Source organism: Cnephaeus nilssonii (assembly GCF_951640355.1).
Source record: "Cnephaeus nilssonii genome assembly, chromosome: 1".
Classification (NCBI taxonomy): Eukaryota; Metazoa; Chordata; class Mammalia; order Chiroptera; family Vespertilionidae; genus Cnephaeus; species Cnephaeus nilssonii.
The window spans coordinates 115432453-115457963 of record NC_137072.1 but is presented as its reverse complement, the minus strand read 5'-3'; the positions used below and the strand labels follow the sequence as shown (position 1 = coordinate 115457963).

The 25511-nt window shown below is 58.0% G+C and overlaps 2 protein-coding genes and 1 pseudogene across 3 annotated transcripts in view; 2 read left to right on the top strand and 1 right to left on the bottom strand.

The window, feature by feature from the left end:
• The first annotated feature begins 742 nt into the window (after nt 1–742).
• On the top strand, nt 743–4357 carry MRFAP1L2 (Morf4 family associated protein 1 like 2). The gene is made up of 2 exons (XM_079797710.1): nt 743–1447; nt 1858–4357. Exon 1 carries the CDS (start codon nt 768–770, stop codon nt 1431–1433), a length of 666 nt encoding a protein of 221 aa, XP_079653836.1. The 5' UTR covers nt 743–767; the 3' UTR covers nt 1434–1447; nt 1858–4357.
• Nucleotides 4358–4680: 323 nt separating this feature from the next.
• Nucleotides 4681–5701, bottom strand: LOC307103279 (heterogeneous nuclear ribonucleoproteins A2/B1-like; annotated as a pseudogene). Its single transcript has one exon. The product of its transcript is annotated as a heterogeneous nuclear ribonucleoproteins A2/B1-like (transcript).
• A 6449-nt stretch (nt 5702–12150) lies between these two features.
• The window catches only part of MAN2B2 (mannosidase alpha class 2B member 2), a gene marked incomplete at its 3' end in the record, with an annotated part of 31341 nt that continues 17980 nt past the window's right edge, over nt 12151–25511 (top strand). Inside the window, exons 1-6 of the mRNA XM_079765645.1 lie at nt 12151–12310; nt 13612–13758; nt 16420–16525; nt 20807–20979; nt 21611–21699; nt 22739–22916. Coding sequence (XP_079621771.1) covers nt 12173–12310; nt 13612–13758; nt 16420–16525; nt 20807–20979; nt 21611–21699; nt 22739–22916 — 831 coding nt within the window. The 5' untranslated portion in view covers nt 12151–12172. The remainder of the gene's footprint in view (nt 12311–13611; nt 13759–16419; nt 16526–20806; nt 20980–21610; nt 21700–22738; nt 22917–25511) is intronic.

The window sequence follows — 25511 nt, the reverse complement described above, 5'->3', positions numbered from 1 at the left end:
GCATCAGCACTGGGAAATGGCAGTTCTCAGCTAGCCTCGGGGAACAGCCACTGCCCGACGGCGGCCTTGGCCTAGCTGACACCCACCCTGGGGGAGCCACCGCCTTGCTCCGTGCGTTAAAAGATTCAAACGGGCCCTGGCCGGTGTGGCTCAGTGGCTAGAGAGTGGGCCTGCAGACTCAGGGGTCCCAGGTTCGATTCCGGTCAAGGGCATGTAGCTTGGTTGTGGGCACATCCCTGGTGGGGGGTGTGCAGGAGGCAGCTGATTGATGTTTCTCTCTCATCAATGTTTCTGGCTCTCTATCCCTCTCCCTTCCTCTGTAAAAAATCAATAAAATATACTAAAAAAAGATTCAAACGGTGCCAACTTACTGGGCTTATTTTTGAACTAGAACGTTAAGAACCTAGACCGTTACACCGTAAGCGCCCTACTAAGCTGTCTCATTCCTCCAATGCAGAGAAGCCGACGTTAAAATTCACGTCGGCCCTAACCGGTTTGGCTCAGTGGATAGAGCGTCGGCCTGCGGACTGAAGGGTCCCGGGTTCTATTCCGGTCAAGGGCACGTACCTTGGTTGCGGGCACATCCCCAGTAGGGGGTGTGCAGGAGGCAGCTGATCGATGTTTCTCTCCCATCAATGTTTCTAACTCTCTGTCCCTCTCCCTTCCTCTCTGCAAAAATCAATAAAATATATTTTTTAAAAATAAAATAAAATTCACGACGCGTTAGAATAGGAACCCGCGCTCCAGACCTGGGGAGCCAGACCGGGATGGGAGGGCGGGAGCGTGCACGCGCCAGCGGAGGTCCGCGAGTTCCCACCGGCGGCGTGGCCGTAAAGGAGCGCCGGCGCGTCGTAAAAGCGCCGCACGCCAGCAGCGCCCTGGCAGACGGCGGGGAGGCCATTTTGGACGCCGTCTCCGCTGCGAAAGTTGAAAGAACCTGTTGCTCGTCACGGTGGCGGTTGGGCAGGGCTTGGCCCCGCGCCCGGCGCTCGCTGCCTGCCGGCCGGCCTCGCGGGGGCGGTGACCGGGCGGCGGGGACCGCGGGGCGGCGAAGGGCGGCGGCGGGCGGCGCGATGCGGCCCGTGGACGCGGACGAGGCGCAGGAGCCCGAGCTGGACGGGGAGAGGGTCCGCGGCCCCGCGCTCGCCGCCGCCCGCCGTGACGTCAGCGCCCTCGAGCGCGAGCACGTGCGCGCGCACCTGCGGGCCCGCCGGCGGCTGCGGGAGATCGAGAGCCTGCTGGACGCCATCCACAGCGAGGTGGAGGCCTCGGGGGAGAGCGCCCTGGACCCGGCGCGCAGCCCCGGCGCCGAGGCGGAGGAGCGGGTGGTGAAGCTGTGCGAGCAGGTGGAGAAGAAGGCGGCGGAGGCCGCGCTGATGGGGAAGCGCATCGTGGAGATCCACCAGCAGATCGACAGCCGCGAGTGCTGCTGAAGGGCGCGGAGCCGGTGCGTGGCGGGCCGCGGGCAGCCGGCTTGCGGGAGTGATGGGTGACGCCCCGCACCGACAGGCTTCGGCCCTGGGGGACGGGGCGGGGGGCGGGGGCGGCTGTGGGTACGCGGAAGGCTGAGATTTTACTCTTAACTTTTAACGTTGCTAATTAGAAGGAAACTGGTTGGTCTGTGGCTGTGAAACAGACAGACACTCCAGGAAATATTTGCAGAATGTGGACCAGCCCCGTCACTAGGGTGCAAACCTAGGTCACCGGCAGGGAAGTGGGAAACTGAAGTCGGATGGAAACTTGTAACTAACTGCTCTGATGGAATCGGAGTGTTTCGGTGACTCGCGGCAGGGGTACGTTCTGCAAGGTGGCTGGGTGTTTGGGTCTTGATGATAAATTTTCCCCGCTGTGCTCTAGGTTATCCGCTGATGGGCTCGGCCGGTAAGGAGGACTGACCACTTGGAGAGGCTGAAACCACGAGTCTTTCTTTTTCCTCCCTCCTGGTTTTCTGTCTGCGTTTTCATCATGGTAAAGGCATCTCCAGGCCCTTCTGGGAGATGTCTTCAGTGTTACGTTGCCATACGTGCAATAGGATTACTTGGTGCATTCGGTTTGGAAAAGACAGCGTAGGTATCGTTTTCCTTTTTATTAAATGCTCTTCCATGAAAAATGGGGCCTAGATTGTCCGCTGCTGTGTGGTCATATTCGTTACCGTGACTGTTGTATTTTTAAAGTTTGCCAGTACACGCTTGTGCTCTGCTATTTTTTATGCTTCCTGGAATTTGGGGACCCACGCGAGAGACTTGAGGTCAGCGTTCTGCGCGAGAGAAGACACACCTTGGCTGCAGCTGCTGAAGCAAGAACCGATGGAGGGTGTGCGCGAGGGCCTCCTCCCTGGATAAGATGGAGCCGGCCCAGAGGACGGCTGGCGTGGAGAGTGGTGGTGTGTGAATTTTGGGACTACGCAGTCCAGCAGATCAAGGCAGGAGGGCTGTGTCCTGTTTCTTTTTCTTCTTTTTTTTCAGAAATGTAATTTTTTCTGTGGCACGTTAATTGGTGTACATCATGTAACCTGTCTGGTGAGTAACCTAGGGTAGGGGACGAGTTCTCCTCGCTACATGTATTTGGTGACTTTTTTATATAATACAGTCGTGCATTCATGAGTTCTCGGCCACAAATGCACATGCTCTGGAGGAGTTGGGGAGGAAAGCGAGGAGCCTGGGGCCACGGTGGGCCCCAGGCTGAGAGCACGAGGCCCCTCCCAGGCTCAGACGATGTCCACCCTAGGCCATCGGCGCAGACTTCACCGGGATTGAGGTCAGAGCTCACGCTTGTTATGATGAAGTTCATTTGCCTGGAAAACCAATTTTTAGAATCTTTGTACAAATGACCAAAGCCATTGAGTTGGCCAGAAAAGGTGAGGTAAATAAATTTATTTCAAAATGAAATTTTCTCACTGATTGTCCGTTATTGTGTAATGGAGGTCAGTTGCTCCTGATTAGGAATGTGTTCAAAGGCAGTGTGGCCCGGAGGGAGGTTTGAGCTGCAGGGACGGTAGCAGGAGGGGGAGGAGCAGAGCAGGAAGGGGCCTCAGGAAAGAATCTGGTTCGGCTCCACCTTCAGGAGGTTCATTCAGTCACTTACTCACTGGGACCATGTGCTGGCCCACAGTCCCCTGAACACGAGGAATTTCCGGGAGAGACAAGCTAGTAGTTTGAGACCGTCTGTAACCCACAATTACAGTGTGGTGTCCCCAGCGCTGGTCTTGGCGTCAGCACGTAAACTGAGTGCCCCCGGAGGTGCGGCTCTGTCAGGGAGCAGACCCCGTGCTGGTGCCCTTGGACCTGGGTTTGTGAGCAGAGCACAGCGCCTGGCCATGGGAGGCAGGAAGAAAGATACTGTGTGTGAGCAGTGAGTTCTGTAGGAAAAGCAGAAGGCAGCCTGGGAAGGTGGGCTGTTTTACGTAGGATGGTCAGGCAGCATCTCTGGTACGTGACATTCCAGCAGAGACGGGTGTGGATACACAGGGATGTTACATGTGTAATACATATTTATATAGGAAATACATGTGATAGGATATATAGGAAGTGTGTTACATACTAGTATAAACAACTATAACAATGCCTAACTTTGAAGTAAATTCGCGTGTAAGCCTACACCAGATCAGGAAGTCAAACCATGCCAACACCCTCAGAAATTCTGTCTCCTCTTAATCCAGCCCTGCCTCTCTCCTCTCTCCCCGAGAGGTAATCCCTCTTGTCACCAGGTTACCAATTTCTTCCCCACCCCCCGCCCCCCATAGTATTACTATATTAAACTAGAGGCCCTGTGCCCGAAATTCATGCACTTGCTGGGGGAGGGGTTGGTCCTTCAGCCGGCTTATGCCCTCTCGCCCTCTCGCAGTCCAGGAGCCCTTGGGCATCCTTAGTGCTGCTGCGGAGGCAGGAGAGGCTCCCACCACCACCACTGCGCTCGCCAGCCATGAGCCCGGCTTCTGGCTGAGTGGCGCTCCCCCTGTGGGAGCGCACTGACCACCAGGGGGCAGTTCTTGCATTGAGTGTCTGCCCCCTGGTGGTCAGTGCTCATCATAGTGACCAGTTGTTCCACCGTTCGTGCGATTTGCATATTAGCCTTTTATTATATAGGATCATAAATGTACAACAGCTTCTTAAATCTACACACACACTTACATTTTTTTGAAAGGAAAAATGTTATGTCTTATTATACCATGATCCTGGCTAATAGCTTTTCAAAACAGAAAAATCTTAAAGGTTTCACATGTCACCTGCAACTTAGGAATTTAACATCATTAGGAATGCATCTACACTCTTACAAAACCCATTAGAAATAAACAAGTAAAGCCGAAACTGGTTTGGCTCAGTGGATAGAGCGTCAGTCTGCGGACTGAAAGGTCCCAGGTTCGATTCCGGTCTAAGGGCATGTACATTGGTTGCGGGCACATCCCCAGTGGGGGGTGTGCAGGAGGCAGCTGGTTGATGTTTCTCTCTCATCGATGTTTCTAACTCTCTATCCCTCTCCCTTCCTCTCTGTAAAAAATCAATAAAATATATTTTTAAAAAAAGAGAAATAAACAAGTAAAAAGCTAAGAAACTGTCTCAGAGGCATTTTTTTACAATCCTCCCTCCACAGTGAGATACTGTTAAATAATCCAGCCCATTCACAGAATGGCTCTCTGCATCCGCTCTGGTGGCTCCTGCCACAGCACTGCATGCTTATGCATGACTGAGGGTTTCCTTGACATGGTTATTGCATAACCTACGCTGTTCTGTTACCTCTGGGCTCATCATACAAGGACGCTCATGACAGGAAGAAATCGGCTTCTCCCTCCATAGCCCCCACTTCTTCCAGGACCATAGTTCCCTCCACCATACAGTCCCCCCATGTTCCTGCTACCACCGAAATGTCCACGCTTCGTGGGACCATAGTTAGATGGTTGCAGTTTCCACTTCCGTCATTTCCTCCTCCAGAGTTGTCATCACCACCTCTGTAGTCGGCCCCCCTCCCGCCCAGGTTACCATATCCGGTCCACCACCAGATCCTCCTCTTCCCCCTCCATAGCCAGGTCCTCCTCCAGGCCCTCCATACCCATTGTAGCTGTTCCCCCAATTCACGGCCTCTTCCGTAGCCATCCGATCCTCTACAGTTACTTCCTGGTCCTGCTCCAAAATTTCACCGCCGCCTCGAGAATCTCAAACCAAAGTTGCCTCCTCTCCCACTTCTAGAACTTGGAGCTTCCTGCATTTCTTGTCTAGAGAAGCCTTCCTTCTGCACGACGGCCATGGGTGGTTTGGTCTTATCCACAGGGTCATGCTCATCAAAAGTAACACATCCAGCCTCTTCTTCCAGACTGCCTGTCGGTGATTATCTCCCTGATATCAGTTTTCCCACACTCCTCCAGGTCATCTCCAAGATGCTCTCCCTCAGTATCTCCTTTAATCCCACCAACCGACAGCTTCACAGTTACATGAGCCCCTGGCTTTCCAGATTCTCCTCTTGCAACAGCACCTTTCGGCCCAACCACTCTCCCATCAATTGAATGAGGCCTTGCAGCCATGGCGGCAGCAACTCAGCCACGGATGTGAAGTCACAAAGCCAAATCCCCTTGGCCTTTCGCTTGCAGGGTCTCCTTACCACACGGCTGCGAGTCCCCATTGCTCAGAGTCGTTCCTCAAACTTCTGTGGTTTCAAAGCTCACGCCACCAATAAAGAGTTTACGGAACTGTTCCTTTTCTCCGTCCATCGCGGACTCGGTCGCTTCAGCCCCATTCCCTCCAGCCGAGCGAGAAGAGAGAGCTCTGCGGTGGGAGGCAAACCGGGCTGGCCCTGGCGCTGCAGCGAGAACCGCCGCCGCCGGGGGAAGGACAAGGCTGGAGGCACGGCGGCACGCTCAGCCGGCTGCTGCTCCTCACCAGTTTTGCTTTTAAATAATTCTTTATTGTTGAGTATTTTTAATCCAATTTCTTTCCTTTATTGTTTTATGAGCTATGAATGCAATCATAAGTAAGATGACATATTCCCCCCTCCTCCCGTGTTGGACTTTATATGTGGAATCAATCCTGCGTACATGCATCTCCCCGTGTGACGCAGGCCCGTAGGTCCCCGGTTTCGATGGCTCCATGGTGGTTCCTCTGATTTCCGTGTGCGTCGGGTCACCCGGGAGCTTGTTGAAACGAGTTGCCGGGTCCACCCCGACGGTGGCTGGCTTATTTGGTCTGGGTGGGGCCTGGCCATTTGTACTTGTAACAGCCTCCCGGCTGGTGCTTGTATGGCCTCCCCGCACTGGGAGACGCCCCTTCTCTGTCTCGTCATGCTGCTGTGGACGAACCTTTGGGTCACTAACCACCTGGAGTCACCATGAACGCCACAACTTGCTCAGTGACCATAACCCGTGAGTCCCATCTTCTCCTGAAAACACGAGTCTTGGGCACTTTGGCAGTTTTCTCTGGAATTTCCCCAAACACTTTGATGCCTGGAAATCTCTCTACATGTGTCTGCTCTCAGAGACACAACCTGTACTGTCTGGGGTGCAGTGAGTTGCCGTGTTGAAGTCTTACCCCCATGCCTGTGACTGGACCTTCTCTGGAAGTGGGATCTTCGCAGGATTAATCCCGTTAAGAAGAGGTCGTGCTGGAGTGGGCGGGGCCTTAACCCGCCAGGATTGGCGTCCTTATGAGAAGAGGCAGAGAGGCACGATGGCCGGGAGACGGTAGAGGTGGAAGTAAGTGCGAGCGAGGAGCTAAGTCAGGGAACCCCGGGAACTGCGGGGAGCCACCAAGGCTGGCATTGGTGAGAAGGAACCCTCCCCGTGAGCCTGTGGAGGGAGCACGGCCTTGCTGGCACCTCAGCTGTGGACTCTGGTCTCCCAGAAGTTGTTCCAAGCCCCCCGTTTGCGGCCCTCTGTCATGAGGGCCGCCCAAGAACGTATACAGGGGGTTCTGAAACTCGCTTTTCCCCTCGACGATGTGTCAAGTGTATTTCTTTTAAAAAAAATTAAATTTATCAGGGTGACATTTGTTGACATTTGGGTTTCTATGTGACAAGATCTGTATATTGCACCGTGTGCCCACCACCCAGAGTCAAATCTCCCATCACCATATATTGGGCCCCTTCTTCCCCCACCCCCTTGCCCCCACCCCCTTCCCTCTGGCAGCCACCACACTGCTGTTTGTTCACGAGTTCCAGTTTCATATCCCACATATGAGTGAAATCTAGGGTTCTTAGCTTTTTCTGACTGGCTTATTTCACTCAGCATCATGTTCTCAAGATCTGTCCGTGTTGTTGCAAATGGCAGTATTTCATCTTTTCTTATGGCTGAGTTGTATTCCATTGTGTATATGGACCACATTTAAAAAATATATATTTTTATTGATTTCAGAGAGGAAGGGAGAGGAAAGAGAGATAGAAACATTGATGATGAGAAAGAATCATTATCGGCTGCCTCCTGCATGCCCCCTACCGGGGACCAAACCCGCAACCCAGGCTTGTGTCCTGACCAGGAATCAAACCGTGACCTCCTGGTTCAAGGTTGACGCTCAGCCACGGAGCCACGCCGGCCGGGCTGTACCACGTCTTCTTGATCTAGTCCTCTGTCACAGGACTCTGTGGCTGTGTCCATGTCTTGGCCACTGTGAATAATGCTGCAGTGCACAGAAGGGTGCATATATCTGCGAATACATGATTTCGAGTTTTTGGGGTGTATATCAGGAGAGGGATTGCTGGGTCATATGGTAGCTCTATTCTTAATTTTCTGAGGAATCACCAGACTGCTTTCCATAGTGGCTGCACCAGCCTACATTCCCACAGCAGTGAATGAGGGTTCCCTTTTTTCCGCAACCTCTCCAACATCAAGTGTATTTCCTTCCTTCCTTCCTTCCTTCCTTCCTTCCTTCCTTCCTTCCTCCCTCCCTTCCTTCCCTCCCTCCCTCCCTCCCTCCCTCCCTCCCTCCCTCCCTCCCTCCCTCCCGGCCTTCCTTCCTTCCTTCCTTCCTTCCTTCCTTCCTTCCTTCCTTCCTTCCTTCCTTCCTTCCTTCCTTCCTTCCTTTCTTGATCAGCTGCTTCCTGCACGCCCCACACTGGGGATCGAGCCTGAAACCAGGGAATGTGCTCTGACTGGGAATCAAACTGTGACCTCCTGGTTTTCATAGGTTGACGCTCAACCACTGAGCTATGCAGGCTGGGCTATGGGAGGATTCTTTTTTTTTAAAAAAAATAATTTTTTTTTATTGAAAGTATTACATATGTCCCCCTTTTCCCCCTGTTGAGCCCCTCAAGCCTGCCCCCCCAACCCCAGGCCTTCAGCACCCTATTGTCTGTGTCCAGGGGTTATGCATATATGCATATTAGAGGCCCAGTGCACGAATTCGTGCACTGGTGGCGTCCCTCGGGGTGGCCTGCGGGGATCCAGCCGAAACTGGCAGTCCAACCTGCCTGCTGCTCCTGTCTGCCGATCCCGCTCATCCTGGCCCCACTGTGCCTGCTGCAGGCTCGAGCCCAGTCAGTTCCAACCCATTGGGAGAGGTTCGCGCCGCTGCAGGGCCGCTCGCCAGCCATGAGCCCTGTGCCTGGCGCCCATCCCGAGGGGGGCGCCCGGGACGAAATCAGCCCTCTGGGTGGGCGGTGGATCCGGATCCGTCCAGCTGACGTTTGAGCTGGTTGTCGGGAGCTACCTGGTGGCCACTTTTATATCGTTTCTTCCTTGCAGGGCGTCTGGGGAGGGAAGCGGGGAGGGGAAGCGGCCACAGTGCCCGAGGTGACTTCCAGGAGGCCAGCGGCGCTGTCGGGATCATGCCGGTGGTGCTGGTCCGTCGGTGCCTGGCCCATTCTCCAGATTGGACCTGCAGGACCACTGAGGGCGTGAGTGGCTGCTGCGGGCTGGTGGGCTGCTGGGACAGGTCGGTCAGCTGAGCGGCGCTCCCCTGTGGGAGCGCACTGACCACCAGGGGCAGCTCCTGCGTTGAGTGTTTGCCCCCTGGTGGTCAGTGCGCAGTCATAGTGACCAGTCAACCGGTCGTTCGGTCGCTTAGGCTTTTGTATGTATAGACAAGGTCTTTGGTTGATTACCTCCCTCCCACTCACCTCCCCGCCTTCCCTCTGAGATTCCGCACTCTGTTCCATGCTTCCATGTCTCTGGATGCACTCTCTTCATCAGGTTATTTTGTTCATTAGATTCCACAAATGAGTGAGATCATGTGATACTTGTCTTTCTCTGACTGGCTTATTTCACTTAGCATAATACGCTCCAGGTCCCTCCATGCTGTCTCAAGGGTAAGAGATTCTTGTTTTTTTTACTGCTGCATAGTATTCCATGGTGTAAATGTACCACAGCTTTGTTATCCATGCATCTCCTGATGGGCACGTGGGCTGTTTCCAGACCTTAGCTATTGTAAATTGTGCTGCTATGAACATAGGGGTGCATATATCCTTTCTGATTGGTGTTTCTAGTTTCTTGGGATATATTCCTAGGAGTGGGATGACTGGGTCAAATGGCAGTTCCATTTTTAGTTTTTTGAGGAAACTCCATACTGTTCTCCACAGTGGCTGCACCAGTCTGCATTCCCACCAGCAGTGCACGAGGGTTCCTTTTTCTGCACATCCTCCCAGCACTTGTTGTGTGTTGATTTGTTGATGATAGCCATTCTGACAGGTGTGAGATGGTACCACATTGTGGTTTTGATTTGTATCTCTCGGATGATTAGTGACTGAGCATGGTTTCATGTCTCTTGGCCTTCTGTATGCCCTCTTTGGAGAAGAGTCTAGTTAGGTTTTTTGACCATTTTTAAATTGGATTATCTTCCTTTTGTTAAGTTGTATGAGTTCCTTCTATGTTTTGGAGATTAACCCTTTATCAGGCGTTTCATTGCCAAATACGTTCTCCCCTACGTGGGCTCCCTTTTTGTTTGGTGGATGGTTTCTTTCGCTGATGGCTTAGCAAATACCAGGTAGTACATCCTTCCTGCAGGCCCGCCACGGCCTGACACCCTCCAGCGCCAGCCTCGTCACTGGCCTGTTAATCACAAGGGCCCGTTCCCTCTGGTGTCAGCCCTGCCTCAGGGGTCCTCGGAGAGACTCCTTAACCGACGGCCCTAAAATCCGTACAAACAGAAGGTGAGCGTGGCCTTGGGCGGCCAAGCGCACATCTGACTGAGCAGGTGCTGTGAGCTGGCCACGCGCCTGTTCACATGGCTGGGCCCAGCGGCCGGGCTGCGGCCTGAGGTTCCCCGTTAGCTTTCCGGCCGCCCTGGCAGCGCACCACAGCGCGGCGGCTTAACTAGAACCGGATTTTCCGGAAGCCCCAGGTCCGGGGCTAGAGCCTGACCCCAAGGCCTGGAGCACAGCTGAGGGCGGGGGCCCTGGCAGGGCGGAGGCGGGGCGATGCCGTCCATGCGCGGGTCCCCCAGGCCGTCGGCAGCCCCCGGCCTGTCCCTGCTCTGGAGGACGGGGCGCTGCTGTCACAGGGACTCGGAGAACCGGGGCAGCTGAGCCCATCCTGCGACTCCCACGCACACCCGGAAAGGGCTCGCCGTGCCTTCCTCGAGATCACCCGAGCGGCACGCTCTCCCCTGCAGCCTTCCCTCAGGCGTGTGGTCTCCCCGGGGCAGGGTGACCGTTCTGCCGGAGCCTCGCCGCCCACCCTCCTTCCTCTGGACAATCGGCTGCTCGGACCCGGTCACAGGCCCAGAGCCTGTCCTCCACGGCTGTCCCCACGGTGGGAGGACGTCAGTGTCGTGTCCTGTGACATGCTCGGTGCGGGGCGTTGCATGGCCATCGCTTGTCAGACACACCCTGTGGCTTACCACCTGCAGCCACTCGTAGCTCATGGCCAGTGGCTGCTCTGAGCCGGGAGGTCCTGGAGTGCCCTCTGCTCGGCCATGGGGGAGGGAGGGCGGGGGCGTGGGGGAGGGAGGGCGGGAGTGTGGGGGAGGGCGGGCGGGGTGTGTTTCAGGCCAGCCTGGAAGGGGGCAGCACCACCCACCTCCCTGGGCTGAGCGCGGCCACGTGGCCTGGCAGGATGTGGGCACAGGTGCTGGGCACGTCCTGGCTGCCCCAGAGGGACCCCCACTGGCTTGAGGACGGCGCTGTTCTCGGGTGTATTTGCCGAGTGAATGACAAGACAAGACGCCAGCGTGGGGCAGTGGGCACGTGGCTCTCAGGTGTCCCCCACGACAGACGCTCCGCTCTTGGGCACAGAGAGGGCCCAGGCTGCACGGAGGAGGCCTCGCCAGCCTCCCGGTGGCCGGGGGTGCTGCAGTGTCAGCGCAGTGCAGTGCGTGGCACTGAGTCCACAGCCCCTGCCGCCCCCCAGTGTCCGACGCGCCGGCGGGGAGTCAGAGGGCTTACGTGTCTTGCCAGGGTCGCCCTCCTGCACCCAGACCTGGTCCTGGCTGTCGAGGACAGTCTTGCTCCTCCACCAGCCCTGTGATCTCGGCGAGTCCTCTGAGGGCCAGTTTTCCTCCTAAAGTGGAGTGCCAGTCCCTGTCCCGGGGCCCAGATTGGGGATTCCCTGTGGGGGAGAGGCTATCAGGGCAGGCTTCCCGGTGGCGGCGCTTCCCAAGCTGAGTTTTGAATTGAGTTTTGCAAGACAAACGCGGAGTCCAGGAGTCCATTCCAGCGGGTGGGGATGCCAAGAGAGAGCACTCGAGAGAGGCACCAGCGAGGCGTGTGGGCATTGGGGTGAGGGAGGGGCGTTCCCTAGCCGGAGGGACATCGGGCAGGCTGCTGGGCGAGGTGGCACTTGGGATTCAGCTTAAAGGTGGACACAGTGGCCCTGGCTGAGTGGCTCAGCTGGTTGGGGCATCGTCCTGTACCCCAACAAGTGGTGGGTTTGATTCCCGGTCAGGGCGTGTACCCAGGTTGTGGGTTCCATCTCCATCAGGGCACGTGTGGGAGGCAACGGAACGAGTTTTCTTTCTCTCTCACATTGATGTCTCTCTCCCTCTCCCCCTTCCTCTCTCTAAAAATTAAAAAAAGAAAAGAAAGAGAAGGCGGACAGCAATGGCCTGGAAATGAGGTGGAGCCGATCACCGGACGCTGTCGAGCGAGCACCACCCTCCGGCAGGGCTCCGGCCACACCCAGCCCGGGCTCCAAGCCTCTAATCGCCCACTTGCTCCCTCCCCTGGGGGCGGGGTGGGGGGGGCAGCCGCCCAGTCTGCTGCCCAGCGGCCTGCCTCCGGCTGTGGGGAGAAGTCCCTGCACCTGCCCGCCAGGCCCGGGATGGGGCTGCCGCGCTGGCTGCCTCTGTTCGCGCAGCTGGTGGCGCTGCCGCTGTCAGGGACCTGGGCCCAGGACACCATCCGGGTCTTCGTGGTGCCGCACAGCCACATGGACGTGGGCTGGCTCTACACGGTGCAGGTAGGTGCGGCCGCCTCCTCTCCCTGCGCACCCCAGCGTGGGCTTCTGTGCGGGGTCTGCGCCCGCGTGGAGGGGTCAGCCTGCCTCCAGGGGTGCCTCTGGCGTGGGTAACTGGGCGGCTGACCTTGAGCCGATCCCTTCCTGCCTCTGAAGCCGGCTCCCCCCCCAGGGACAGGGCCGCCCAGGCCAGAGGAAGGTGCATTGGCCTGTCAGGCCGGGTCAGCCCTTGTCTGGGGGATGCTCTGGGCCCGTCCCCTCCCGCAGGGGGTGCAGGTCTCAGACTTGCACGGGTTCTCCCTCTGCCCAAGAGGCTTCCTCCCAGATGTCGGTGGGACCCCGTCCCCAGCTCCTCAGGGCGCCCCTGCGGGTCACTTTCCTGGTGAGGCCTTGCCGGCCGTCACTGAAGTCTGTTCCCTCCAGAGGGGAGCCCACAGCCGGGGTGGCTGCACCCCTTTATCACTCACGTCCTCTGGGTGCTGATGGACATGGAGGATCCCTGAATGAGCGGATCGGCACAAAGAGGAAGGCGTGGAGGTCTCTGACCTCCTTAGGTTTGGGGCCACCTCCCACTCTTCGGAATGAGAGGGCAATGCCTCCATTACTGAGCGAAGACCGCTGTGTGCGGCCCGTCACGGCCAAGGGCGTTCGTAAGGCAGTGGCTCGCGTTCCAGGGACACGGGCAGGAAGAGGCCCCGAGGCCGAGGGTGAAGTCTGGTCCGGGGCACGTTGGGAGCCTCCGGGGGTGACGACTCCTGCAAATGGAGATGGCTTGGGGGGCAAGCATGCATGTCACCCCCTTTTACGGAAGAGGAAACAGGCCAGAGAAGGTCCCAGGTCACTCAGGAATAACCTCCAGCCTGCTGACTCGCTGCCCAGTGCTCTTCGCCAGCCTGGAGCCCAGCAGCCCTGGGCACGCTGCGTGCACCCGGACACCCTGATGGGACGCAGCCCGGTCACCCCTGAGAGCCCCCTCCTGGGGGGAGGAGGCAGTGACCTCAGGGCCCGCTCTCCACACAGCCTTCCCTGCCTGTGAGCCCAGCAGGCCCCGAGGGTCCCTGGGGCCTAGGTCCTCTCCTGGCTCTGGCCGCTGGCCCTCCGGGCACTGCCCGGGGCTGTCAGGGTCCGGCCCTCACCTCTCGGGGACAGCGTGTCCTCCCCGAGCTGGGGAGCGTGTCCTTGGCTGCGGCCCAGGCCCCCTGCGTGCCCGGGGCCGTGGGTCCTTGATGAGACCGAGGGAAGGCGGGGAGAGCGAGAGGCGGGCAGGCACGGCCCGGCCCCGGCTGGTGACGGCGCCCCCCCAGGAGAGCATGCGGGTCTACGCGGCCAGCGTGTACACGACGGTGGTGCGGGAGCTGGCCCTCCGGGATCACCGGCGCTTCATCGCCGTGGAGCAGGAGTACTTCCGGCTGTGGTGGGACCAGATGGCCTCCAGGACCCAGAAGCTCCAGGTGACGCTGCCTGGGAGAGGGGGCCGCGGTGTCCAGGAGGGGAGACGGGACGACGCAGGGGCAGGGCTGCTGAGATGTGGTGCGGTTGGCTCTCCCTCCCGGCAGCCGCCTACGCCCCTGGCCTTCTGGCTGCTCATGAAACCGCAGCCCCGCTCCCCGCGTGCACTGAGCCCTGCTGAGTGGGCCCCCTGCACTGAGCCCTCCGGGGGCGGCCCTGTGCCCACACCTGCGCCCTTCATTTCCGAGGGGGCACGGCCGTGGGCCCGGACCTGGGCGCCCCGACCAGGTGCAACGGTCCCCGTGGTTTATAAGCGGCAGCAGGTTGGAACCACACGGTGCGGGAGTCAGAGCGGCCAGGCCCTGCGGAGAGGCGGCCTGGGTCGGGCTGCCATCCCCGCGGCCCACTCCGGAGGGCTCCCAGGCCGGGCTGGGCTGTCACTGCAGGCCCCCAGCTGTGGGCGGGAGGGCCCCCCCTCCTCAGAGGGCAGCACAGCCCCCACCCCCCACAGTTCAGAGAGGCAGAGTGACTCGCTCAAGGGTGCAAAGCTAAGGCCGATCAGGAAGCCCCGGGTCCCCCTGGAGGGGTGTCTGAGCCTGAAGCTGTGGGGTCATGAGGAGGAGCCTCACATTCGGTGGGGCCGTGGCCAGCGCTGGGCTCCTGCTTTAAAATGAATGTTTTAATGATTTCAGAGGAAGGGGGAGGGAGAGAGAGAGAAACAGCAGTGATGAGATAGAGTCACCAGCTGCCTCCTGCACGCCCCCCACTGGGGACCGAGCCCGCATGCGCCCTGACCGGGAGTCAAACTGTGGTCTTCTGGTTTATAAGTCGATGCTCAGCCACTGAGCCAGCGGCTGGGCTCCTGCTTTGCACACAGTACTTCACTGAGCCGTCCCTACTGGCTGTACGGTGGGGCCTGTTACCCCACTTTACGGAGCTGGGAGGCTTACAGGGCAGGTGAGGTGCTGAGGTCACACAGCTCCTGGGTGACAGGTGGGATTCTGAACCATACCTGTCTGACACAGGATGCTTCTCCAGGTGTCCAGTGGGCGCTCCACACTTCCTTCCGTGGACACCCCAAAGCCATCTGTCCGTGTCCTACCCCCTCTGCCCCGCCGGGGAGAGGAGGGTCCCAACAAAGACCCGGACAGGCAACTCAGTGGCCCAGCGTGCTGGGAGCAGGGGGTTTTGTCTGCTGGCTTCACGGCCGGATCCGCAAAGCCTGAACAGGGCCTGGCGTGTAGTAGGTGGTCACCTAAAACAGCACCGAGTAGGGGCTCATTCCGTATTTGCTGAGTGAATGCAGTATAAATACTGCCCCTTCATAAAGCAAATAGAAAATGCAGTCTACAAACGGCAGGCTGGCGTCCCGGCCCACACTCTTCGGCCCTTGTTTATGTTCCATTCTCCCATTCATTCGCTTAAGGTGACCTAGTGTTTTTCCGATATTAGAAAAACATTCGAAACATGTTGGAGAACGTGGATGAGATGCATGTCTTCTGAAAACATACGTGCTTTCCGCGTGTCATGGGAAAACCCAAACGGAAGGACGTCCCCCAAAGTGCCTCACTGTGGCCTCCAAAACGGCCCCTCCCGAAGGCCGGGCCGGCGGGGCGCGGTTCCAGAGGGCAGGCCGCAGGCCCCGGCAGCTCGAAGCCGGCCCTGGAGGAGGGTGCTCGCAAAGTGGGGGGAGTCTGGGGTGGAGAGGGGTGTGCGAGGGTGAATTTCCTGCTTTTGATCATGGTGCTGTGATGAAAACGATCCTTTTCTCACCGGACGCTAACTGAAAGTCTGCGGTAGAAGGCATGCGCTTGCTAACTTATACTTTCAGATAGTGTGGAAACACATTGCACAGGAAGAGGTGGGGGCGTGTGAAGGGAACTGGGTAACGTTAGCCTTGAAGACTCCAGCCAGGGGCACACGGAGCTCTTTGTATAATTCTTGCACATTTTCTCTAACTTTGAGATTATTTCAAAAGTAAAGATTTAGCCTGGCCAGTGTGGCTCAGTGGTTGAGTGTCGACCTATGAACCAGGAGGTCACGGTTTCATTCCCCGTCAGGGCGCATGCTGGCGTTACAGGCTTGGTCCCCAGTAGGGGGCGTGCAGGAGGCAGCCAATCCATGTTTCTCTCTCATCATTAATGTTTTTTTTTAAATATATTTTATTGATTTTTTACAGAGAGGAAGGGAGAAGGATAGAGAGCTAGAAACATCGATGAGAGAGAAACATCGACCAGCTGCCTCCTGCACCACCCCCCCACCGGGGATGTGCCCGCAACCAATGCACATGCCCTTAACCGGACCGAACCTGGGACCCTTCAGTCCACAGACCGACGCTCTATCCACTGAGCCAAACCGGTCCTGGCAATCATCATTGATGTTTTTATCTCTCTCTCCCTCTGCCTTCCCCTCTGAAATTAATAATATATATATATTTTTTAAAAAGTAAAAACATCTAAAAGCTGTAACCTGCAGCAGCCCCAGGCCAGGTGCTGTCCTGGGGGAGGGGCGCCGTGCTGAGCGGGACACAGTGTCCTGCCTCTGCAGAAGGAATGAAGGGGGGAGTTCCAGGGGAGGCCCCCAAGACGCTGTCACATGTCCCCTGCAGAGCCACCGAGCTCCGGGGCTGTGACCTGGCCTTTCCTCTGTGCCTGCCGTGCCAGGTTCGCGAGCTGCTGGCCCACGGACGCCTGGAGTTTGTCAGCGGAGGCCAGGTCATGCCCGACGAGGCGGTGACGCACGTTGACGACCAGATCCTGCAGCTCACAGGTTCGGCCACTCCCCGTAGCCACGGGCCTTTCGGCCCTCCATTCGGGCTGGGACTTGGTGTCTGAATCCAGCTGCTGGGCTTCGTCTTCCCCTCTGCGCGGGAGACGGTGACAGTGCAAACGGCGACGTCTAGTGCCACAGGCCTGGCTGCTGGGCGCAGGGCTCCGAGCGGGGATGCTAGACCCGCTAGCCTGCTGGGCCTGGGCCCTGAACCTGGGCCAAGGAGGCCAGCTATTGTGTCTCAGTGCCCTCCTCATGAAGATGAGTTTGATGAACTTGCCTTAAAGGTTTGTATGGGAAATAGATGGCAATAATTCAAATAGATCACTTTAGTAAAGTGCAGTGTTCCCTAGTGAATACTCATTAAAGGTTAGATGCCTTTCATCATTACACCACCATCACCACCACTCCACCTACAATCCACCAACATAGCCATCAGCACCACCCCCTAACCACCTTTACCTCCACCACCATCACCACCACTGTCACCACCATCACCGCCACTATCACTACCATCACCATCACCACCACTATCACCATCACCATCACCACCACCATCATCACCACCACCACCACCATCACCACCATCACCACCATCACCATCACCACCACCACCACCACCACCACCACTGTCACCACCATCACCATTGCCACCATCACCACCACCACTATCACCACCATCACCATCACCACCACTATCACCATCACCATCACCATCACCACCACTATCACCACCATCACCATCACCATCACCACCATCACCACCATCATCACCATCACCATCACCACCATCATTATCACCACCACCACCATCATTATCACCACCACCACCATCACCATCATTATCACTACCACCACCACCACCACTACCATTATCACCATCATCGTCATCATCACCATCACAACCAGCTCTACCTACAACTCCACCAACATAACCATCAGCAGCAGCACCACCACCACCATCACCATCATTATCATGATCATCATCACCATCAACACCAGCTCCACCTATAACTCCACCACCATTACCATAACTACCTTTACCTCCACCACCATTACCATCACCACTATCACCATCACCATCACCATCACCATGAGCTCCATCTGCAATTCTACCAACATAGCCATCAGTATCACCATCCTTACCTCTGCCACCATCACCATTACTATCACTACCACCACCACCACCACCACCACCACCACCACCACCACCACTTCTACCCCCAGCACCTTCCTCATCCCCACCTCCACCTTACCATCTCCACCCACCATTGCAATGGTGCTACTTCTTTCACGGTTTACCAGATGCTTCCTAACAAGCATTTAAGGGCAGGCTGCCGGGAGGAAACTAGGGCAGCTGAAACACTGACCAAAAAAAGGAAAATAGCCAGTGGGCGACCCAGAAGGAAACCAGGTCTGAAACCGCCGCCCCAGTCACTCCACGATAGCATGGCCGCAGGTGCCGAGTGTGTAAAACATCAAGGCAGAGTGGGAGGAACTGGATGCTGTCTTACGGTCTTTGAGCACTGCCTTCCCCCCTCCCCCTTTAATCTGGAGCCCTTCCCTTATCAGGGTCTCCCTGCCTTATTCCCAGACTTCACCCCCTTTGCCACTTTCGTCTAGAAGGTAGTGTTGCTGACAAGACCCTTTCTTCTCAGACTCTCACGTCCCTCTTGTGTTCAAGATGCCTCCCGCCCACAGAGCCCCTACTGCATGCCAGGGCTGCTCCTGTGCCCCTCGCACATGCTCACACCCCGGGGGGGGCCCTGGCTCAGGGGGGCCTCCTGCCACAGCCGCCAGCCAGGCCCGAGGCGGGGCGGGAACTGGTTCCAGTGAGAGTGAGTGAGGCTGTTTGGTCTGATGGAGAGCAAGGTGCGTGGGAGCTGGGAACGTGATGGCAGGCGCTTTAGTTCTCGTTTCATCACACGTCCCGTCTCCTCCGTGTGGCCTCGGGCCTGCTCGGGCTCCTCTCCGGCTCCTCTTCTGCCTCCTGCTGCCCCCCTGCCTTTTTTTTTGATTTTTTACTTATATTTTTTTGTTGATCCTCACCTGAGGATATTTTTTATTTTATTTTATTTTTTTAAATATATTTTATTGATTTTTTCACAGAGAGGAAGGAAGAGGGATAGAGAGTTAGAAACATCGATGTGAGAGAAACATCGATCAGCTGCCTCCTGCACACCCCCCACTGGGGATGTGCCCACAACCAAGGTACATGCCCCCGACCGGAATCAAACCTGGGACCTTTCAGTCCGAAGGCTGATGCTCTATCCACTGGGCCAAACTGGCTTCGGCAGTGAGGATATTTTTTCCATTGATTTTTAGAGAGAGTGGAAGGGAGTGGGAGAGAGAGAAACACCAATTCGAGAGAGACACATTGACTGGTTGCCTTTTGCACGCACCCCATCCGGGGCTGGGGATCGAGCCTGCAACGGACATCTGTGCCCTTGACTGGGATCGAACCCAAGACCCTTCAGTTTGCCGGCTGAAGCTCTAACCACTGAGCCACCGGCCAGGGCTCCTGCCGCCCTTTACCCCGCCCTTTACCTGCTCCAGCTGGAGCCCATCCTGTGTTTTCGGTCGTAATGCTTCCTTTTGTCTCCACCCGAGCAGCTCTTCTCAGTCTCTTCTGCCAGGACCCCTCCTCTGGGTCCCCGCAGTTCCTATCACCTCCCTTTCACCCCGAAACTCCAGGGGGTCTGTGTTAGCAGCTGAGTCTGAGCCATCTTTGGGGCCCCCTTGGTTCACGGACTGGCTGGACAAGTGCTGATGGGCATGGCAGGGGAGGGGGTGCTGATGGGCATGGCAGGGGAGGGGATGCTGATGGGCATGGCAGGGGAGGGGATGCTGATGGGCATGGCAGGGGAGAGGGGTGCTGATGGGCATGGCAGGGGAGGGGATGCTGATGGGCATGGCAGGGGAGAGGGGGTGCTGATGGGCATGGCAGGGGAGAGGGGTGCTGATGGGCATGGCAGGGGAGGGAGGGTGCTGATGGGCATGGCAGGGGAGGGAGGGTGCTGATGGGCATGGCAGGGGAGGGGGGGTGCTGATGGGCATGGCAGGGGAGAGGGGGCGCTGATGGGCATGGCAGGGGAGGCAGGGCGCTGATGGGCATGGCAGGGGAGGGGGGTGCTGATGGGCATGGCAGGGGAGGGGATGCTGATGGGCATGGCAGGGGAGAGGGGGTGCTGATGGGCATGGCAGGGGAGGGGATGCTGATGGGCATGGCAGGGGAGGGGGGTGCTGATGGGCATGGCAGGGGAGAGGGGTGCTGATGGGCATGGCAGGGGAGGGGGGCGCTGATGGGCATGGCAGGGGAGGGGATGCTGATGGGCATGGCAGGGGAGGGGATGCTGATGGGCATGGCAGGGGAGAGGGTGCTGATGGGCATGGCAGGGGAGAGGGGGCGCTGATGGGCATGGCAGGGGAGGGGGGCGCTGATGGGCATGGCAGGGGAGGGAGGGTGCTGATGGGCATGGCAGGGGAGAGGGGGCGCTGATGGGCATGGCAGGGGAGGGGATGCTGATGGGCATGGCAGGGGAGAGGGGGTGCTGATGGGCATGGCAGGGGAGAGGGGTGCTGATGGACATGGCAGGGGAGGGAGGGTGCTGATGGACATGGCAGGGGAGGGAGGGTGCTGATGGACATGGCAGGGGAGGCAGGGCGCTGATGGGCATGGCAGGGGAGGGAGGGTGCTGATGGACATGGCAGGGGAGAGGGGGCGCTGATGGGCATGGCAGGGGAGGCAGGGCGCTGATGGGCATGGCAGGGGAGGGAGGGTGCTGATGGGCATGGCAGGGGAGGGAGGGTGCTGATGGGCATGGCAGGGGAGGGGGTGCTGATGGGCATGGCAGGGGAGGGGGGCGCTGCCGGCCTGCCTCAGGGGTGCCCACAGCAGCAACAGCCTTGCCTCAGGACTCAGCCCAGCGTGCCCTTGAACCCTGAGCGCCCAGTGCTAACCCTGCAGGCCTGACCTAGCGCATGGCGCCCGGAACGGGGTTGCATCGCTGCGGGGCAGGAAGGGTTAGGGTTAGGGTGGACCCAGAGGCTCCGTGTCCCAGCCCAGCCCATCTCCTCTCCCGGCATCACTCAGCCTGGCCGCTGGCTCCTGGGCGGCCCTTCAGTCCCGGGGGAATAAGTGAGGGCGGGGTGACTGGGTTGGAGCCCTCTGTATGAGGCATCTGTGCCGCAGACCCTGCCTGCCCAGCGCCCGGTGCCCAGTGCCCGGTGAGCGAGGGGCGGGGCCCCGTCCGCAGTGTGGGCGCCGGTCTCTCCCTGCAGAAGGACACGGCTTCCTCTACGAGACGTTCGGGGTCCGGCCGCAGTTCTCCTGGCAGGCAGACGCGTTTGGCGCCTCTGCCACGACGCCCACCCTGTTTGCCCTGGCGGGGTTCAATGCCCACGTCATCTCCCGGATCGACTATGAGCTCAAGGAGGCCATGGTACACGCTAAGGTGGGTGCTGGCACACCGGCCGCTGCCCCCAGGGCCCCGCCCCTCCTCGCGGTTCCCTGCGCCCTAGGAGCACCCGTCCTTAGGGGGGTACCCCTGCAGGGCGGGCCGCACCCCAGCAGGGAAGCAGCGGGGCTGAGGGTCCACAGAGCAGTGGGAACCGCCCGCAGGAGGCAGGCTAAGCGGTGGAGCTCCAGGGGGCAAGAGCAGTGACGCTTATGAGCGCCCCCCGGACCCGAGCACGGAGCACGGAGCACGGAGCACAGAGCAGCTTCCCGCAGGCAGCTCTCACTGAGGGTGGCTCTGCGGTCTCCCAAGGCCCGAAATCAAGTCGCTGGGGAGCCGGGGAGCCTGTGTGTGCCCCAGAGATGATGCTACCGGGACCAGGATTTCACCCCGCTTGTCACCCTGAGCACGGCCTGGCCCTCTGAGCTGGGCAGCACGGGCTGCCCCGCAGGGAGCGCGCTGAGCCTGTGCCTGGCAGGGGCCCCAGGAGGAGGCGGGTGACCGGCCAGGCCAATCCCCAGCTCATGCGGCTTCGGGGGGTGAGATGGGACCTCGGGAGGAGGCAGCCAGGGAGGTCTGTCCCCGCCCGCCGGGCCCTCAGTCTCGCTCCGGTCCCTCCGGTTCGCAGCAGATGCAGTTCGTGTGGCGAGGGTCCCGGTCGCTGGCAGAGCAGCAGGAGATCTTCACGCACGTCCTGGACTATTACGGCTACTGCACGTGAGCACGCGCCGTGCCGGGCCCCGCTCAGCGCTGTCCCCGTGTGACCTCACGGTGACCCTCACCACACCCCGAGGGAGCCAGCATTCGGAGTGGTGTTCCGTTCAGGCGCCAGGTCCCGGGCCTGGGGTCCTGGGTACAGCCATTCCCTCTGTACCTGCGAGGCCGGGCACAGGGCGGCCTCCCTCTTGGAGACGGAGAGACCAGCAGGCAAGCTGGAGGGGCCGCTGGGAGAGGGACGCCAGCGGGCTCCCTGCCGGTGAGGCGGGGGGGTCAGGCCCGCTCCGTGCCAGGCACTGTTTCTCGCGGTTTCCCACCATTACCGTCATTGGATCCTCATCACGGCCTTCAGCACATGTTCCCCACGAGAGCCCGGCTGGCCCGGGTCCCCCCCGTGCCTCTGGGCTGCCCAGCGAGGCCGGCGCCAGGCTCGTTCTCAGGGTCAGAGCCGTGCCACGCGCGGGAGCCGGGGTGGAGGGGAAGTCGGCGCGGCGTCTGCCTTTGTTGAACACCGTGAGGGTCTGTTCACCAGGATTGTGTCGGCATTCATCGTATTTGCTAAAACATTGCGTTAAATCTCGTTACCGGGGGGGGGGGGGGGGGCACTGAGACTAGAGCTTGAGGTGGCTGCTCCCCTGGCCCCAGCCTAGTCCCAGCGCTGTCCACGGCCCTGCACCCCGTTCTGCAGGCTCCGAGGTGCACAGGGAAGGAGTGATCTAAGGGGTCCCACGTGGCCCCTGTGGTGGAACGGGACGCGGTGGGTGTAGGCTCCACGGGAAGCTGATGACACGGGCCTGGGGAGTGGCATGCCTGTCCCGCAGCTGGGGAGTGTGGGGCCTGGGCTGGAGCCCCCTCTGTCTGCAAAGCTCCTGCCTGCCCACCCCTAGCCTGCCCATGGCGCTGGTGGGAGACGGGGTCACCGAGGAGGGTCTGCAGGTCCTGAGCTGCCCCATGGACTGCCTGAGCCCTGCCAGGCCCCGAGGGCCCCAGACTGCTCTCTTCTTGGGGTGGCCCCCCCAAACCTTTCTCTCTCCCACAGGGTGGGGTATTCCTGGGAAGGCGACGCCCCGTTCCCAGCACGACTCCAGGATATGGCATACACTAACCTGAACGACCCCGTCACTGTGCACAACATCGAAACGTACTTGGAGAGCTTTGTGTTGAGCGTGAAGTTGCGGGCCAGTTGGTATCGGACCCCGCACATCCTCTGGCCCTGGGTAAGCGGCGTCCCGGGCCCGGTGTCCGCATCACAGCCGCTCCAGGCTCGTGTTCCCTCGAACCGGGCCTGTCTCTACCCAGGCGCTGGGCTGGCCTGCCATCCTGCACACCCTGGGCCTCGGCCCCCACCAGCTCCTCCCACACCCTGAACTCACCCCAGCCTCCCCGCTGAAGTACAGCTCCTGGCCCGCGCCCCCTCAGGCTCCCACCAGCTCTCTCCGACTTTTTCACGTGTGACTGCCTCTCTTTTAATGCCGCTTTTATTGTTTTGCTCTTTTTATTTGTGATTCCTTTTTTCTATAGGTGGAGATATTAACAATATTTTTTGAAAACTATAGAACTCCATACATGATGTCAACAGGCCACTTGTACGACACATTTGATCTAATACACACACACACACACACATACACACACACACACACACACACACACACACACACACACACACACGAGGCCCGGTGCACGAAATTTGTGCACTGGAGTGGAGGTGTTCCTCAGCCCGGCCTGTGCCCTCTCACAGTCTGGGAGCCCTTGGGGGATGTCTGACTGACGGCTTAGGCCTGCTCCCCATGGGCCTAAACCGGCAGTCGGACATCCTTAGTGCTGCTGCAGAGGAGGGAGAGGCTCCTGCTACCACTGCTGCGCTTGCCAGCCATGAGCCTGGCTCAGGACTTCTGGCTGAGCAGTGTTCCCCTGTGGGAGCGCACTGACCACCAGGGGGCAGCTCCTGCATTGAGTGTCTGCTCCCTGCTGGTCAGTGCGCATCATAGGGATCAGTCGTTCTACCATTTGGTTGATTTGCATATTAGCCTTTTATTATATAGGATAACTTTAGATGAGGCTTGAGACATAACTTAAAATATACGTAGGCAATAAAGAAACAAGATAATGAAATGTTTGCTTTCTCAGGAGTTCACAATAGAATGTGATGCTTGCAAAGGGGCACAGAAACACCTGCCTAAAATAACTGGTGTCCAGGCCACAAAACCCCAACAGTATCATCCGGTGACCTCCACCTGTTCTTCTTTATTTTTATTGATTTCACAGAGGAAGGGAGAGAGAGAGAGAAATATCAACGATGAGAGAGAATCATTGATCAGCTGCCTCCTGCATGCCCCTCTCTGGGGATCAAGCCTGGAACCTGGGCATGTGTCTCACCGGGAATTGAATGGTGTGTGTGTGTGTGTGTGTGTGTGTGTGTGTGTGTATACATTTGCATTTGTTTATCCATTCATCTATGGATGGACACTTTAGGTTGCTTTCATGTTTTGGCTATCCTATATAATAAAGATGTAATATGCAAATTGACCATCACACCCTCGCACAAGATGGCCACCCCCATGTGGTCAAAGATGGCAGCCACAAGATGGCCGGCAGTGGAGAGCAGTTGGGGGAGACCGGGCCAGTAGGGAAGGGCAGTTAGGGGTGACCAGGCCATCAGGGGAGGGCAGTTAGGGGCGACCAGGCCGGCAGGGGAGGGCAGGTGGGGGTTACCAGGCCAGCAGGGGAGGGCAGTTGGGGGCAATCAGGCTGGCAGGGGAGCAGTTAGGTTTTGATCAGGCCGGCAGGAGAGTGGTTAGGGGTGATTAGGCTGGCAGGCAGGTGAGCGGTTGGGAGCCAGCAGTCCCAGATTGTGAAAGGGATGTCCAACTGCTGGTTTAATTGGCAGTCAGACATCCCCCGAGGGGTCCCAGATTGGAGAGGGTGCAGGCTGGGCTGAGGGACACCACTCCCCACCCCAGTGCACAAATTTCGTGCACTGGGCCTCTAGTTGTAAATGATGCTGCTATGAATATGGGTGCATATAACTTTTAGAATTAATGTTTTGTTTTCTTTGACTAAATACCCAGAAGTAGACTTGCTGGATCAGATGGTAATTCTATTTTAAATTTTTTGAGGAACCTCCATACTGCTTTCCATAGTGGTTGCACCAATTTGCGGTCCCACCAACAGTACACAAGGGTTCCCTTTTCTCCACCTCCTCACCAACACTTCTCTCTTGTCTTTTTGATAGTAACCATTCTAACAGGTGTGAGGTGATGTCTTACTGTGGTTTTTGATTTGTTTATTATTATTATTTTTAATCCTCATCCGAGGATATTTCTCCATTGATTTTTAGAGAGAGTGGAAGAGAGAGGGAAAGACAGAGAGAAACATCAATATGAAAGAAACACATCGATTGGTTGCCTCCTGCACAAGCCCCGGCCAGGGCCCGGGCCGGGGAGGAACCTGCAACCGAGGTACGTGCCCTTGACCCTTCAGGTTGCAGGCCAATGCTCTATCCACTGAGCCACACTGGCCAGGGCAATGTGGTTTTTGATTTGTATTTCACTGAAGATTAGGGGTGCTGGGCCCCTTTGCATTGGGCCTGCTGGCCATCTGTATGTCCTCTTTGGAAAGGTATCTCCTGAAATCCTTCGTCCATTTTAAAATTGGATTGTTTTCCCACTTGACCCCGTGGTGTGGTAGTTCTATTGTATTGTTGAATCTAGTTCGCTCACATTTTGTTGAGAATTTTTGCATCTATGTTCATTGGGGGTGGTCACCTGCACTTTTCTTCACGTGTGGTGTCCCCGGTCTCATTGTAACAT